The sequence below is a fragment of the Carcharodon carcharias genome, chromosome 3 (assembly GCF_017639515.1).
Source record: "Carcharodon carcharias isolate sCarCar2 chromosome 3, sCarCar2.pri, whole genome shotgun sequence".
In the NCBI taxonomy this organism is placed as follows: Eukaryota; Metazoa; Chordata; class Chondrichthyes; order Lamniformes; family Lamnidae; genus Carcharodon; species Carcharodon carcharias.
In genome coordinates this window covers 16,836,040-16,851,745 of record NC_054469.1, presented here as the reverse complement: position 1 = coordinate 16,851,745, position 15,706 = coordinate 16,836,040, and the positions used below count along the sequence as shown (strand labels likewise).

The 15,706-nt window shown below is 42.9% G+C and overlaps 1 protein-coding gene across 1 annotated transcript in view; it reads left to right on the top strand.

Annotated features, from left to right (window-relative positions):
* The window catches only part of LOC121275814 (vasoactive intestinal polypeptide receptor-like), a 70,834-nt gene that overhangs the window by 33,227 nt on the left and 21,901 nt on the right, over positions 1-15,706 (top strand). Inside the window, exons 10-12 of the mRNA XM_041183450.1 lie at positions 1,384-1,444; positions 9,663-9,732; positions 12,944-13,035. Of these exons, the coding sequence (XP_041039384.1) occupies positions 1,384-1,444; positions 9,663-9,732; positions 12,944-13,035 (223 nt within the window). The remainder of the gene's footprint in view (positions 1-1,383; positions 1,445-9,662; positions 9,733-12,943; positions 13,036-15,706) is intronic.

Sequence of the window (15,706 nt, the reverse complement as noted above, 5' to 3'; positions counted from 1 at the left end):
TTTAAATATCTGCCACTGCTTCTCTATTGATCTATCTCCTAGCCTAGTCTCCCAGTTCACTTCAGCTAGCTCAGCTTTCATCCCCACATAGTTGCCTTTATTTAAGTTTAAGATACTAATCTTAGACCCACTCTTCTCTCTTTCAAACTGGATGTAAAATTCAGTCCTATTGTGGTCGCTGCTACCTGGTAGTGTCTTTACTCTGAGGTCATTCATTAATCCTGTCACGTTACATCATATCAAGTCTAATATAACCTGCTGTCTGGTTGGTTTCAGAACATGCTGCTCGAAGAAACTATCTTGAAAGCATTCTATGAACTCCTCATCCAGGCTACTACATCCAATCTGATTTTTCCAGTTTATATATAGATTAAAATGACCCAGGACTATTGCCGCCCCTTTATCACAAGCACACAATATTTTCTCTTGCATATTTTGTCCTGCACTGTGGCTACTGTTAGGGGGCCTGTAGACCACTCCCACTAGTGACTTTTTTCCACCCAAACTGATTCTACATCCTGATCTGCTGAATCAAGGTCATCTCTAACTATTGCACCAATGCCCCCTTTAACTAACAGTGCTACCCCTCCACCTTTATCTAGCTTCCTATTCTTCTTGAATGTCACGTACCCCTCAATATTAAGGACCCAATCATTGTCATCCTGCAGCCATGTCCCCGCACTGCTGTCAGATCATATTTATTTACTTCAATGTGGGCCATCAATTCATTTACTTTGTTATGAATGTTATGTGCATTCAGATAGAGAGCCTTCAGTTTTATCTTTTTGTTACCTTTGTAACATCAAGTCTTGACTGTTGATACATTCTTAGTTTTTTTCTCTCTCTGTACCTTCCTGCCATTCTCTGACCCTCATTTCTCATACTATTATGTTGCTCTCCTGTCTTACCTCTACACCTTCAGTTGGTCCCTCTACCCAAGCTTGATCCAGCCACCTGAATGGGGTCAACCTAATGTTCGACCAGGGCCTGAAAATCGAATCAGGCAGGCCTTGGGGATCCCTGGGGCAGTTGAGGTTGTCCCCTCTCCCCTCCCTTTTTTACCTTCCCGCTGACCAGGCACCCATTCTCAGGCTCACTATGAGTAGCCTGGAAGATGAAACTAGGTCCGTTCATGTCAACACTTAAGGAGAGGTGGTTGAGGGATCTGGGAACATGGTGGGTGCATTTGATAGGTGCATGCTGACTGCTTTCCCATTTTAACTCATTACATGCTGATTTTCAATGGGAAATGTTGACAGCAATCGCGTGGTCAAATAATAAAGGTGGAGTTTAAATATACAGTTGAGTTTCAATATTTTCATTAATGCCTTAAAGTATTTGAGTAGCAGTTTTCCAAACAATTTTGCTTTCCATTTCTTATAGGCACACCGACCATTGTTCTAACAGTTTGGATCATTATAAAGTTGTACATTGATAATAAAGGGTAAGTCGAAACCAATTCTGAATTCTAGGGCCTGGTTTTAACTCTGCCTAAGCGAATGGGTTTTGGGTGAGTTCAGGTTGGGCCCCAGTGGTTTATGCATCTCACTGTTTGTTTTTTTTTCTTGCTTTTCCTGCACCTAAAAAAAGAGAATTTAAAGCATCTTTTAGAAAAGTAGCATAAAGTTTTCTGAGCTCCTCATGCACTCTCAGTCCTTGTGTAGAACAGGAGGCTAACTGGATAACCACAAGGGTAGAAGGGGATTGGGGCCTTGACTGTGGTTTCTCACCAGTTATTAACCTCCTGTTAGGTTCGTAGCCTTAACCAAGGAATGCAGTGGCGCAGGATCCTGGGATAACTTAAGCCCAGGTGAAACCCTTTTTTGACAGCGTGTCGCTGCTAGAAAAGTGTATGGGGATCCTTGGCTTAGGGTAGAAAAGCAAGAAAATTGTGCTAAACCTTTGAAAAACCCTGGACAAGCTTGAGCTGAAGTGTGGCATCCAATTCTGGGTAAACTTTAGGAAGATGCCCAAAGCCTTGGGAAAGGTGAAGAAGAGATTTACCGAGATGGTACCAGGATGAGGGCTTTCCGTTACGTGGAGAGGCTGGAGAAGGTGGAGTTGTTCTCCCTAGAGCAGAGAAGGTTAAGAGATGATTTATTAGAGGGGTTCAAAATTATTAAGGGTTTTGATCAAGTAGATTGGGAGAATGGCAGGAGTGTAATTTAGTAGCTCCAGGTTAAAAACTATTTGCAAAGGATTCGGGTGGAGAAATGAAGAGAAAATTTTGGGTTGTTTTCTTTGGAATGCCCTGCCTAAAAGGGAGGTGGAAGCAGATTCAACAGTGAGTTGGATTTAACGTTTTGGACCCCCGACCTAAAGGGTCAAATGGGGTCCTGACCCCGCACTGTCTGGGGAAATGATTTTCCCTGAGTTGGCCGATTAGGGGCCACAGTGCAAGCTCGCCATCCAATTAAAAACAATGGGATGGGCTCACAAAGCTGGTGGGCTCTTCAGAGGACCCCCCTCCCAGCACTGAAGAAGCTGCAGCTTTCCATTACGGGTAAGGGAGAGAGAGAGACGGCCTCCAGGGCGCCTCCATCTTGAGATGTCCACTCAGCAATTTCAAATTGAAAGTGAATCACATCCTTCAAAAAGTACCTGGATGAGCACTTGGCATGTCATAACATTCAAGGCTATGGGCCAAGTGCTGGTAAATGGGATTAGGTAGGTAGGTCAGGTGTTTCTCGTGTGTCGGAGCAGACTCGATGGGCCAAAGGGCCTCTTCTGCGCTGTGATTCTGTGAAAAAATGGCTAGGGATGCTGGGCAATTGGCTGCAGCCACGATGGGCTGAATGGCCTCCTTCCACACCGTAACGATTCTGTGATCCTGTAAAGACCCTGGGTGGAATCGTCCCAGATTTGCACAACGTGAGGTAGTGGGCGGGAAAATGGATGTTTTACCCGTCAGCTGCAATGGCGGGTTTACACGCCATATCGTCCCATTCCCAGCATTCCCGGGAAACCTGTCAGATTGCTGGCCCCCGATTTGCCTGCTCCACCATCGCCTCAGGCCAATGTCATCGAGCTTAAGGGCGATGAGGGAAATGGGACTTGCCGCTATTAAAGACACGGGCGGTGCAATCTCTGGATAATCTTAAACTTACAAAGGGTTGAACTGTGTGGACTTCGGGTAAGGGCAGGATAAGGACTTGGGTGTAGCGTTCCGCAGCCAAAGAGCAGTCGCTGTCATGGAAGATAGAGGCCGAGGTTTCTCGGACCCCGTCACGGGCGGGACTCACCACGGGCGAGGCGGGTGGCCCAGCCAGAAGCCCATTGACTTGCGGAATGGCCGGAAGATCCCGGCAGAGGGCGGGTGCAGAAAATCCCGCCAAAAATCTTCGACGAGGAATCTGGTAGAACCGGCTGAGGTGAGGAGTTAGCAATCCTCGCTGAACCTTTTACTCTTTTCATACCATTAAACACAGTAAAGAGTGAGCTGAGCACCACCTTACAGAACTCACTCCTTGGCAATTGTCAGTGTGGTTATGGAAGACTTGCCCACCATCGACATACAGCACCACCTCCTAGTAATTGCCAGCCCTCCAAGATTATCCTGGAGTCTCCATGAATTGAATATTAATCTCCAGGACACTGCAGAGAGAAAAGTCAAAGGAGCACTCGAATAAAATAGTGTCCTTTTTTTTAAGAAGTGCTATGAATTGCTGTGGATGAAGGGGAACCAATAGATGTACTGCATTTAGATTTTGAGAAGGCATTTTATAAAGTGCCGTCTCAAAGGTTATTGCCAAAAATAAAAGTTCATGGTGTAGATGGCAACATATTAGCATAAATAAAAGATTGGTTAGCTAACAGAAAGCAGTGAGTTGGTATAATGTGACGAGTGGTGTGCCACAGGGATCAGTGCTGGGTCCTCAATTTATAGAAATGTCTTGGGTGAAGGGATGGAGGAAATAGTTGATAACTTTGCTGATGACACAAAGATAGATAGGAAAGTAAATTGTGAAGGGGACATAAGGATTTACAAAGGGAAATAGATAAGTTAGGTGAGTGGGCAAAGATCTGGCAAATGGGGTATAATGTGGGCAAATGTGAAATTGTCCATTTTGGCAAAAAGAAGCAAATTATCTAAATGGTGAGAGATTGAGGATCTCTTAGATTCAGAGGGATCTGGGTGTCCTAGTATATGAATCACAAAAGGCTAGCATGCAGGTACAACAGGTAATTAGGAAGGCTAATAGAATGTTACCATTTATTGTGGGGGGAATTGATTTCAAAATGGGGCAAGTTATAGGACCATAAGACGTAGGAGCAGAAGTAGTCCATTCGGCCCTTTGAGTCTGCTCTGCCATTCAATGAGATCATGGCTGATCTGATAATCCTCAACTACACTTTGCCTATCTTTTTCCCATAACTCTTGATTCCCTTACTGATTAAACATCTGTCTATCTCAGTCTTGAATATACTTAACAACCCAGCCTCTACAGCCCTCTGCGGTAAAGAATCCCACAGATTGACTACCATCTGAGAGAAGAAATTCTTCCTCATCCCTGTTTTAAATGGGAGTCTCCTTACTCTGAGATTATGCCCTCTGGTCCTCAACTCTCCCACAAGGGGAAACAACCTCTCAGCATCTACCCTGTTGAACCCCCTAAGAATCTTATATGTTTCATTAAGGTCACCGCTCCAATGAGTACAGGCCCAACCTACTCAACCTCCTCTCATAAAAATTTCCCTCCACACCCGGGATCAACTGCGTGAACCTTCTCTGGACTGCCTCCAATGCCAGTATATCTTTCCTTAGATAAGGGGACAAAAACTGTTCATATTATTCTAGGTGTGGTCTAACTGGTGCCTTGTGTAGTTTTAGCAAGACTTCCCTATTTTTATACTCCATTCCCTTTGGAATAAAGGCCAACATTCCATTTGCCTTCCCTATTCCTGTTGAACTTGTATGCTAGCTTTTTGGGATTCATGCACAAGGACCCCCAAATCCCTCTGTGCTGTAGCTTTCTTCAGTCTTTCTACATTTAAATAATATTCAGCTCCTCTATTCTTCCTGCCAAAGTGCATAACCTCACATTTTCCCACATTATTTTCCATCTGTCAAGTTTTAGCCCACTCACTTAACCTGTCTGCATCCCTCTGTAGACTCTGTCATCCTCACCACTTGCCTTCCCACCTATTTTTGTGTCATCCACAAACTTGGCGATAGTACATTCACTTCCCTCATCCAAGTCATTAATATATATTGTAAATAATTGAGGGCCCAGCACTGATCCCTGTGGCACTCCACAAGTTACAGGTTGCCATATCCCAACTCCCTGTCTTCTATTAGTTAGCCAATCCTCTATCCATGCTAATATGCTATCCCAACACAAGGGGCTCTTATCTTATTAAGTAGCCTTATGTGTGGTACCTTATCAAACACCTTTTGGAAATCTAAATATATTACATCTACAGGTCCCCCTTTATCTACCCTGCTTGTTACCTCCTCAAAGAATTCTAATAAATTTGTCAGGCATGATTTCCCCTTCATGAAGCTATACTGACTCTGCTTGATTATATTATGCATTTCTAAATGCCCTGCTATTACATCCTTTATAATAGACCCTAACATTTTCCCGATGACAGGTGTTAAACTAACTGGCCTATAGTTACCCATTTTGCAGCCCCCCCCCCCACTGGCCCCCCCGTATTGAATAAGGGTGTTACATTGGCCGTTCTCCAATCCCCTGGGACCTTTCCTGAGTCTAAGGATTCTTGGAATATTATTACCAGTGCATCCACCATCTCTGCAATTACTTCCTTTAATATCCTAGGATGCAACCCATCAGGTCCAGGGGACTTAACAGTCTTTAGCCCCATTAGTTTCTCTAGTACTTTTCCTCTAGTGATAGTTGTTGTATTTATTTCCTTCCCCTCTTTTGCCCCTTGATTATTTAGTATTTTTGGAATGTTATTAGTGTCTTCTACCTTGAAAACTGAAGAAAAGTATTTATTCAACTCCTCTGCTATTTCCTGGTTCCCCATTATTATTTCCCTAGCCTCATTCTCTAAGGGGCCTACATTCACTTTGGCCTCTCTCTTCCTTTTTATATGCTTAAAGAAGCACTTATTGTCTGTTTTTATATTATTTGCTAGTTTACCCTCAAAGTTTATTTTCTCCCTCTATTATTTTTTGGTCATCTTTTGTTGGTTTTTAAAACATTCCCAGTCCTCTGGCTTACCACTAATCTTTGCCACATTATATGTTTTGTCTTTCAATTTTATTCTATCCTTACCTTCCTTGGTTAACCATGCTTGGTTTATCCTCTTCCTACAATCCTCCTTCCTCACCGGGATATATCTTTGTTGTGAGTCATGAACTATTTCCTTAAACATCTGCCATAGTTCATCAGTCATCTTTTCTGCTGAACACTTTTTCCAGTCCACTGCATCAAACTCTGCCATCATTCCTTTGTAATTACGCTTATCTAAGTTATTTCTAACCCAAGTTTCTCAAACTGAATGCTAAATTCCACCATGTTATAGTCATTGTTTCCTAAGGGATCTTTTGCTCTGAGATTATTTATTAAACCTGCTTCATCACACTTTACCAGATCCAAAATAGCCTGATCCCTGGCTGAATCCACAACATATTGTTCTAAGAAACTGTCCCGAATACATTCTATGAATTCTTGCTCTTGTTTACCTCTGCCAATTTGATTTTCCTAGTCTACATGATGATTAAAGTCACCCATGATTAATATACTGCCTTTTTTATATGCCCTTATTATCTCCTGATTTATTCTCTGTCCTACAGCATAGCTACTCTTCAGGGGCCTATATACCCCTACCAGTGTCTTCTTCACCTTGCTATTTTTTACCTCCACCAATATGGATTCTACATCTTCCAATCTAAGATCCTTTCTTGCTATTGTCCTTAATCCATCTCATACTAACAAAGCTACCCCACCACCCTTTCCTTCCTGCCTGTCCTTTCGAAAAGTCACATACCCCTGAATATTTAGTTCCAGCTTTGATCTCCTTATCACCACATCTCCATAATGGCTATAAAATCATACGCATTAACCTATATTTGTGCCATTAATTCATTTATTTTGTTCTGAATACTACGTGTATTTAAGTAAACACCCATCAATTTTGCATTTTTACCATTTTTTCCCCCTTTGACCCTATTTGCTGCAGTTTTGTTATGTTTGTACACTCTGTCCCTTCCTGTCACACACTGGATATCATTACCTTAATAGCTGCCCTGCAAAGCTGCCATGTTCTTTTGCTTTGTGAGCCTACGTATTCCCTTTCCAGAACCCTCCCCCTCCCCCTATTTAGTTTAAAGGCTTCTCTCCAGCCCTAGTTATTCAGTTCACCTGGACTCTGGTCCTAGCACAGTTCAAGTGAGGCCTGTCCCACTGGAACAGCTCCCTTCTACCCCAGTACTGGTGCCAGTGCCCCACGAACTGAAACCCATTCCTCCCACACCAATCTGTGAGCCACACTTTTAACTCCTTGACTTTATTTACCCTATGCCAGTTCACCTGTGGCTCAGGTAGCAACCCCGAGATAATTACCTTGGAGGTTCTGCTTTTTAATTTAGCTCCTAACAGTTCAAATTCTTTCAGCAGAACCTCCTTTCTAGTCCTATCAATGTCGTTGATACTAACATGGACAATGACAACTTGAGCCCTCCCCTCCCACTCCAAGTTCCTCTCTAGCCTTGAGGAGATGTCCTTATCCCTGGCACCGGGCAGGCAACACAGCCTTCGGGACTGATGCTCACGGCTGCAGAGAACAGTATCCATCCCCCTAATTATACTGTTCCCTACCACTACTATGTTCCCAATTCCTCCCCCCACCTCGAATTGTTCAGTTGTGCTTAAGTTGATTCAGTTATGCGTCAATTGTACAGGGCATCTGGGGTATTGTGTACAGTATTGGTCTCCTTATTTAAGGAAAGGTGTAAATGCATTAGAAGCAGTTTAGAGAAGGTTTACTAGGTTAATACCAGGAATGGACTTACAAGGAAAGTGTAGACAATCTTGTATCCACTGGAGTTTAGGAGAGTAAGAGGGAACTTGGTTGAGACTTTTAAGATTTTGGGGTCTTGACAGGGTGGATGTGGAGACGATGTTTCCTCCTGTTGGAGAATCTAGAACTAGGGATCCCTGTTTAAAAATAAAGGGTTGCTTATTTAAGACAGAGATGAGGAGGAATTTGTTTTCTCTGAGGGTTGTGAACCTTTGAAACTCTTCCGCAAAAGGCAGTGGAAACAGAGTGTTTGAATATTTTTAAGGCAGAGCTAGATAGATTCTTGATTAATAAGGGGGTGAAAGGTTATCGTGGGCATGCAAGAATGCAGGGTTAAGGTTACAATCAGATCAGCCGTGATCTCATTGAATGGCGGAGCAGGCTCCAGGGACAAGTGGCCGACTCCTGCTCCTAATTCATATGTTCGTGTGAACTCTTTGGTTATTTGTGAGAAAAATATCGGCAATGAGGAAAAAGCTTCAAAAGTCATCAAATTGAGTAATGAAGATAAAAACAAAAAAACTGCGGATGCTGGAAATCCAAAACAAAAACAGAATTACCTGGAAAAACTCAGCAGGTCTGGCAGCATCGGCGGAGAAGAAAAGAGTTGACGTTTCGAGTCCTCATGACCCTTCGACAGAACTAAGTTCTCCGCCGATGCTGCCAGACCTGCTGAGTTTTTCCAGGTAATTCTGTTTTTGTTTTGAGTAATGAAGAGGCTGTTTGCTTTCCGATTGGATGTGCGGAAATGTGATGATGGACACGTTGGCCAGTGCGGTGGCTAGAATGTGGGTCAAGGCACTTGGAGGTGGAATTTGAATGATACTTCCAGGAATGCAACCGAGGGGAGAACTTCCTTCCCGTGGGGGGTGCTGAGCGGGAGCGGGTGCGGGCGGGCACGCGCCGCCATTTTACGCGGGCAGGCCAATTAAGGCCCCGCCCAGCATGACGTGCACCCAGAAGCGCTGAGTGCTCCCTGTGCAGGCGGGGGTGGGGGGGGGGGGGGGCAGGAGGCTGAGTCAGGGCCTGCACTCCTTTGCGCATGCGTGCGAAAGAGCTCAGAACTCTCCCTGAGGCACAGAGCTGCTTCAGGGAGTTTCATTTCATTTTTAAACATTTAAATGAGGAGAAACAAAAAGTTTCAGACATGTCCCCTCATGCGACAGTGTGGCATGTCAACGAATTTTAATTAAAAAATTTATTCGATTTATAAATCCTTCATGAAACCTCATCCCACCCACGGGTGAGGTTCCATGATAAATGCAATGGCCGCCTTAAGGTTGGACATGCAGCTTCCTTAATTATTTTAATTAGTTTTGAAATGGTCTTTGACAGCTCGGCGGGCACGCAGCCAACTCCAGTGCCCGCCCGCCGAACTGAAGATCTGAATGACGCACGGTGACATCAGAATGACATCACCGCGCGTCATTTTACACGTCAGCGAGTAGGGCCCCGCCCCCGCATACCGGCCAGAGAGGTTCAGGCCCTAGAGTTGGCGACCCTATCGTCACACCAATTTACTGAATAAAACTGAACTGGACTTAGACTAAAGGAAGAAATGGAGCCCAGAAGTGTTAATAATGGAAAGCTTTATTCTTTTGTCTATAATGTATTGTGCAACAACCTGATATTCACTTACCATTATTTTGTCTCTCTTGATTTCCTTCTAGATGTTGGGATGATAATGAGAATGAATACATCTGGTGGATTATAAGAGGTGCCATTCTGTTCGCAGTCTTAGTAAGTAAATTGCTTCATTTTTTGATCAAGCGAATGAAGTAAAATCAAATTAGCATATCAATTAAATCTAGGTTGATACTCCATTGCAATACTGAGTGCTCCACTTTGTGGGGTAACACCCTTCAGATGAACTGCACCATCTGTTCTCTGAGCAATTAAGTCTTTTTGAAGTGTAGCCATGGTTTTAACGTAGGAATCTCCTATAGTCAGTTTGCGCACAGCAAGTTCCCACGAATGGTTGTTGCTCTTCCGGGGAGAGCTATCAGTGCCTGTCTGTTAGAAGAGGATGGTCAAGTCTTTTGAAAAAATTGTTAATGTTATGTCTGAACAAACTGCTGTAAGACTTGATAAATATGGGAGGCTCATTTTATCATTGGATAATCCGTTCTAATGATGTTAGTTGGTTGAGGGGTAAATTTTGGCCAGACTGTTAATGTTGAAATTGTGCTGCAATAGAGTATGTTCTTTAAGTTGGTAATTAAGCACAGATGTCCCCAGATGGGAAAGGATTAGGGAATCATTGCACGAGGATATAGACCAATTCACTCTGGGTGTCTGGGGCGAACTGGGAGAGTCTGTTCCTTTACTTTGCTGTTGTAAATAAACCTGTTTTAAGGCATGTGCTGGCTTCAGACTCATCCTTCCTCAGCGTACAATTATTGGAATTACCACCGTCTACCAGGGAGAACTCCGCTGCTCTTTTCAAATAGTTTTTTTACACCCAGTTAAGACCTCAGTTTGACATCCCCTCCAAAAGGTGCCACTTCCAACAGCGCAGCGCTCCCTCAGTACATTATAGGCTTTGTACTCAGCTCTCTGCAGTGGGACTTGAACCCAAAGTTTCCTGATTTAGAGGTTACTTGGAGGTTAATTGACTCAATAGGTTGAGTGGTCATTTTTACTTCAGTCGCTGAGGGTGGGTGGAGCTAATGTTTTCACCCATTTGTTAGTCTGTTAGTCACTGTTTAAAAATAAGGGGTCACTCATTTAAGATGAGGAGAATTTTTTTCTCTCAGCAGGTTCAGAGTCTTTGGAACTCTCTTCCTCAAAAGGCAGTGCATGCAGAGTCTTTGAATATTTTTATGGCAGAGCTAGATAGATTCTTGGTTAACAAGGGGGTGAAAGATTACCAGGGGAATGTGGAGTTGAGGTTACAATCAGATCAGCCTTGATCTTATTGAATGGCAGAGCAGGCTTGAGGGGCCGAGTTGCCTACTCTTGCTGCTAGTTCGTACGTTCATATGACTGATGTAAACAATATATCTCAAAAACTAATTGATGGATTTAACGAAACTTGGTATGCAGATAAGGTATGACCAAAGGAAGAGCATTCATTTTTGGTGAAGATGTGGATCCGAATCCTGGAACTTTTTAAGGATCGGTTAACACTGGGAGGTGGGGAGAAATGACTTTTTCCCCATATCTTGTGTGTTGTTTCATTTGGAATGTGGTTGATTTGCTTTAGAATATTGTGGGTTGTCTCAGCTGCTGTGGTGGAATTTAACATGGTTATTCAAAAACATATGAGCAGAGTTTTCAGAGCAGGCTGTTGGATGGTGATTGGCCTGAAGCTGCCTCAGTGAGATGGAAGCTCCTAATAAAAGAAAAATCTTTTTTCAGCATAACTGAGGCAGGGAAAAGCCTCAAGGAAGAGCTGGATCATTGTAATAATGTTGAGTTAACACAGTTTGGCAGAGGTACGCACTCCAAGTTCCCGCATCACTTTATTTTTTATTCGTTCATGGGATGTGGGCGTCAATGAATAGGCCAGTATTTATTGCCCATCTCCAATTGCCCTGCAGAAAGTGGTGGTGAACCGCCTTCTTGAACTGCTGCAGCTCATGTGATGTAGGTACACCCACTGTGCTTTTAGGGAGGGAGTTCCAGGATTTTGACCCAGCGACAGTGAAGGAACGGTGATATATTTCCAAGTCAGGATGGTGAGCAGCTTGGAGGTGAGTATTCCCATGTGTCTGCTGCCCTTGTCCTTCCTGATGGTAACGGTCATGGGTTTGGGAGGTGCAGTTTAAGGAGCCTTGGTGAATTCCTGCAGTGCATCTTATAGATAGTAGATACTGCAGCCACTGTGTGCCGGTGATGGAAGGAGTGAATGTTTGTGGATGTGGTGCCAATCAAGTGGACTGCTTTGTCCTGGATGGTGTCAAGCTTCTTGAGTGTTGTGGGAGCTGCACTCATCCAGGCAAGTGGGGAGTATTCTATCACACTCCTGACTTGTGCCTTGTAGATGGTGGACAGGCTTTGGAGGGTCAGGAGGTGAGTTACTCACCACAGGATTCTTAGCCTCTGAACTGCTTTAAACAGTGTCCCTTAGTTCCTTCATGAAAAGAAACAAGGATCAAGAAGATAAAAGAGGAAGTTTTATCACCCCAAGGAGCATAGATTTTTGGAATAAGAAAGACACTGAAGTGTTGGTGTTTGCTGTGGCCCAGTTGTTAACACTTGAACACTTGATAAAGCAGTGCAGTACTGTGAGGGAGTGCTGTACTGTTGGAGGTGCTATCTTTTGAATAAGGTATTAAAACTGAGGCCCCGTTTGCCCTCAAGTGCATGTAAAAGTTCCCGAGGCACTATAACATAGAAGAGAAGGGAAGTTAACCCAGATATTTGCCCGATGTTCATCCCTCCATCTACATCACAGAGACTGGATTAAAGAGTAGTCAGTATTTATTTCTAGAAGGATGAACATGTTCAGCTGACTTGATTGAATTCTTTGAAGAAACAATGCAAACAGCAGGCTAGGGCAGTGAGTTGGTGACAAAGTGGTATTGTCACTGACCAAGTATTCCTGGGTAATCCTCTGGGGACCCAGGTTCAAATCCCACTGTGACAGGTGGTGAAATTTGAGTTTAGTAAAAATCTGGAATTAAAAGTCTAATGATGACCATGATTGTCATAAAAACCCATCTGGTTCACTAGTGTCCTTTAAGGAAGGAAATCCTGGTCTGGCTCCAAACCCACGGCAATGTGGTTGACTCTTAAATGCCCTCTGAACAATAAATGCTGGTCTAGCTAGCGATGCCCACATCCAATGAATGTTACAAAAAAAAGCTTTCAGGAGCTCAAATTTAGATTGGATGGGAAAATGTTGCCATTGTGGGCAAGAAGGTAATGTAAAATTTAAATCTGTAAATGGTTGATGACAAATGACTAGGTTGTTCTATTTTTTTAATATTTTATATTCATTGCACAGGTCAACTTCCTGATATTCCTGAACATCATCCGTATCCTGATGCAGAAGCTGAGATCACCAGACATCGGAGGCAACTCCTCCACCCAATTCTCGTAAGTACCTTTTACGACTGGGTGGTAGGTCCACATTGGCTGTAAGTTATTAATTTGGGCTAACACAGCGGAGAAAATAATATATGTAGATTTTCCTTCGTACTAAGCGTTTATAAGTTTCCTACATAAATGTATCAGATCCCTGGAAAAACATCTCTCCTTCTGGTAAAATGCAACACTATATTAGAAAAATAGAACACCTTAAAATATTGGGGTGCAAAGGATAGATTGAAGAGTGTGCCAGAATCACTCTTGATTCTGGTTCAGACCCTTCTGGGTTCTATTCATATCAGGTGTGTGATCTCATAATTTGCAACTGATAACCCAGATATTTGTATTTATTAGGGAGAACATTACAGGGCTGGAGAGAGAGAGAGAGAGAGAGAGAGAGAGAGGATGTCCTAGAGGGGTCAAGGGCAAAATCTATTTGGATAGAACTAAGAAATAATAAAGGTGCCATTACATTACCAGATACATTCTATTGTCCATCAACTAGTGGGAAAGATATAGAGGAATACATTTGTTGTATTAGCACCGTTGATCACCATGAGGTGTTATGGTGCCATCACTGTAGTGTCTCAATTATGAGATCTTGAGACTGGTATGTTTAAACATGAAGCTTTTTTGTTTGGTCTAACAGCACCTGTGGAGAGAAAATTAGAGTTAACATTTGGAATCCGTATGTATCGTCAGAGCTCTGAAGACGAGTCATACGGACTCGAAATGTTAACTTTGTTTTTCTCTCCACAGATGCTGTTAAACCTGCTGAGTTTTTCCAGCATTTTCTGTTTTTGTTTCAGGCTTCCAGCACCTGCAGTATTTTGCTTTTACTTTTAACATTTTTTTGTTAATCTTTATCTATTTACATATCCCTGGTTCTGTCATGCATGGTGCTGCTGCCATGCAGGTAGGCTGCTTTTGGAGTGTTCTTCCCTAGAAAGTTACCATGTGACTCTATACATCATAGCGTGGGTGGTGCTATCCTCCAGCCCCATGTTAACCTTTGCTCTGCTGAGCACCTTTACATTACATTAGCATGCAGGCATATGTCTCGTAGTTCCTTGTGATTCAGTGTTGGATTTACATTTTCCGATCTCATTTCTGTCTTTTCTTTCTCTGCCTGGCTGTGGAACTTTGCCCTTGTCTTTTTTTTGGATTCAATGTTGGTGAGATCTATCTCCGGTGATGTCTTAACTTGTTTCAGCTCTGTAATTGTGCTACTCATGGCTCCGTTATCTGCTTGCAGCTTGGAAAGTTCTACGGCTTTTCCTTCCAATGCCACCCCGTTTTCATTCAATTGCTTCTTCAGCTCTCCAGCCTGTCTCTTGTGCTTTTGGCTTCCTCTTGGAATATTGACCATTGCCACATCTTCTCTGGCAACTGATTCCTCAGTGTGCTCAGAGTGATGTTAAATCCATTTTGATCCTCTTCGTAATTTTCCAGAGGAATAAACTTTTGTCCTAGGTGTTCTTGTAGGGAGTGAAGACTCTTCAATGGGTTTTTGATTTCTTTTCAAAGCTTGCTTGCTACATCTTGAGTTTTCCTGTAATTCAGCGTAGCCTTCTTGTGATTCTTCTGCTGTGCTTCTGGGCTGCTGTTTAAGACAACCTTCATTTCTTCATGTTGCTGAATGGTCATGCATTCCTTTTGCACTTGATCTTGAAGGATAATCAATTGTTTCTCCAACTGTTTATTTTCTTGTTGACCTCTTGCCAATTCACTCTGGGCTTCAGTGCATCATTTTGTTGCTGCTGATAGTTCCAACACAGCATTTTCAGAAGTAAGATTCAACATCCTTTTTAGTTCTTCATGTTTTTCCATGGCTATACATTGATTCTTCAAGGAGCCCTTCAGGGTCACAAATTCTTTGCACGCGTTTTTTGCCTGATGTCTTGCCAGCTGTACATCTGGCTGAGATTTCCAAACTCCTGCTTTGATTTTCCAACTATGAGGGTCATTATTTCCTACTTGTACATATGGAATACGAGCAGAAGTAGGCTGTTTGGCCCCTCAAGCCTGCTCCGCTATTCACTAACATCATGGATGATCTGTTTGTGTTTCGAATTCCACATTCCCATCTGCCCCGATAACCTTTGATTCCCTTGCCTAACAAGAATCTATTCCAACTCTGCCTGAAAAATATTCAATGATCCCACCTCCACCGCCTTCTGAGGCAGAGAGTTCCAAAGTCGCAAAACCGTCAGAAAGATTTTTTTTCCTCATCTCTGATTAGCAATTGCTAATTTTAAAACTGTGCCCCCTAGTTCTGGACTCACCCACAAGAGGAATCATCTTTCAACGGGTCCACCTCATCAAGACCATTCAAGATCTTATATACTTCCATCAAGTCACCCCTCGCTCTTCTAAACTCCGGTGGAAACAAGCCCAGTCTTTGTTATTATGGGGCAGATGATGTCTGCCAGGTATATCAAATCCACGAAGGAAACTAGATCATGCTATCACAACAGTTTTGCAATTTGTATTTATTTTGAGACGTGTGCCCTGAATTCAGAAGTAATAAGTCCACCAAGATTCCAGAGATTTTTTAAAAAAACTAAATTAAACATTTATTAACAAAAGAAAAGATTTCAAACACATATATAGGTCTACAAAATACTAGTATTAATCTGGCTTCCAGTTATACCCCCATTAAGGCAACAGTAAAAAAATA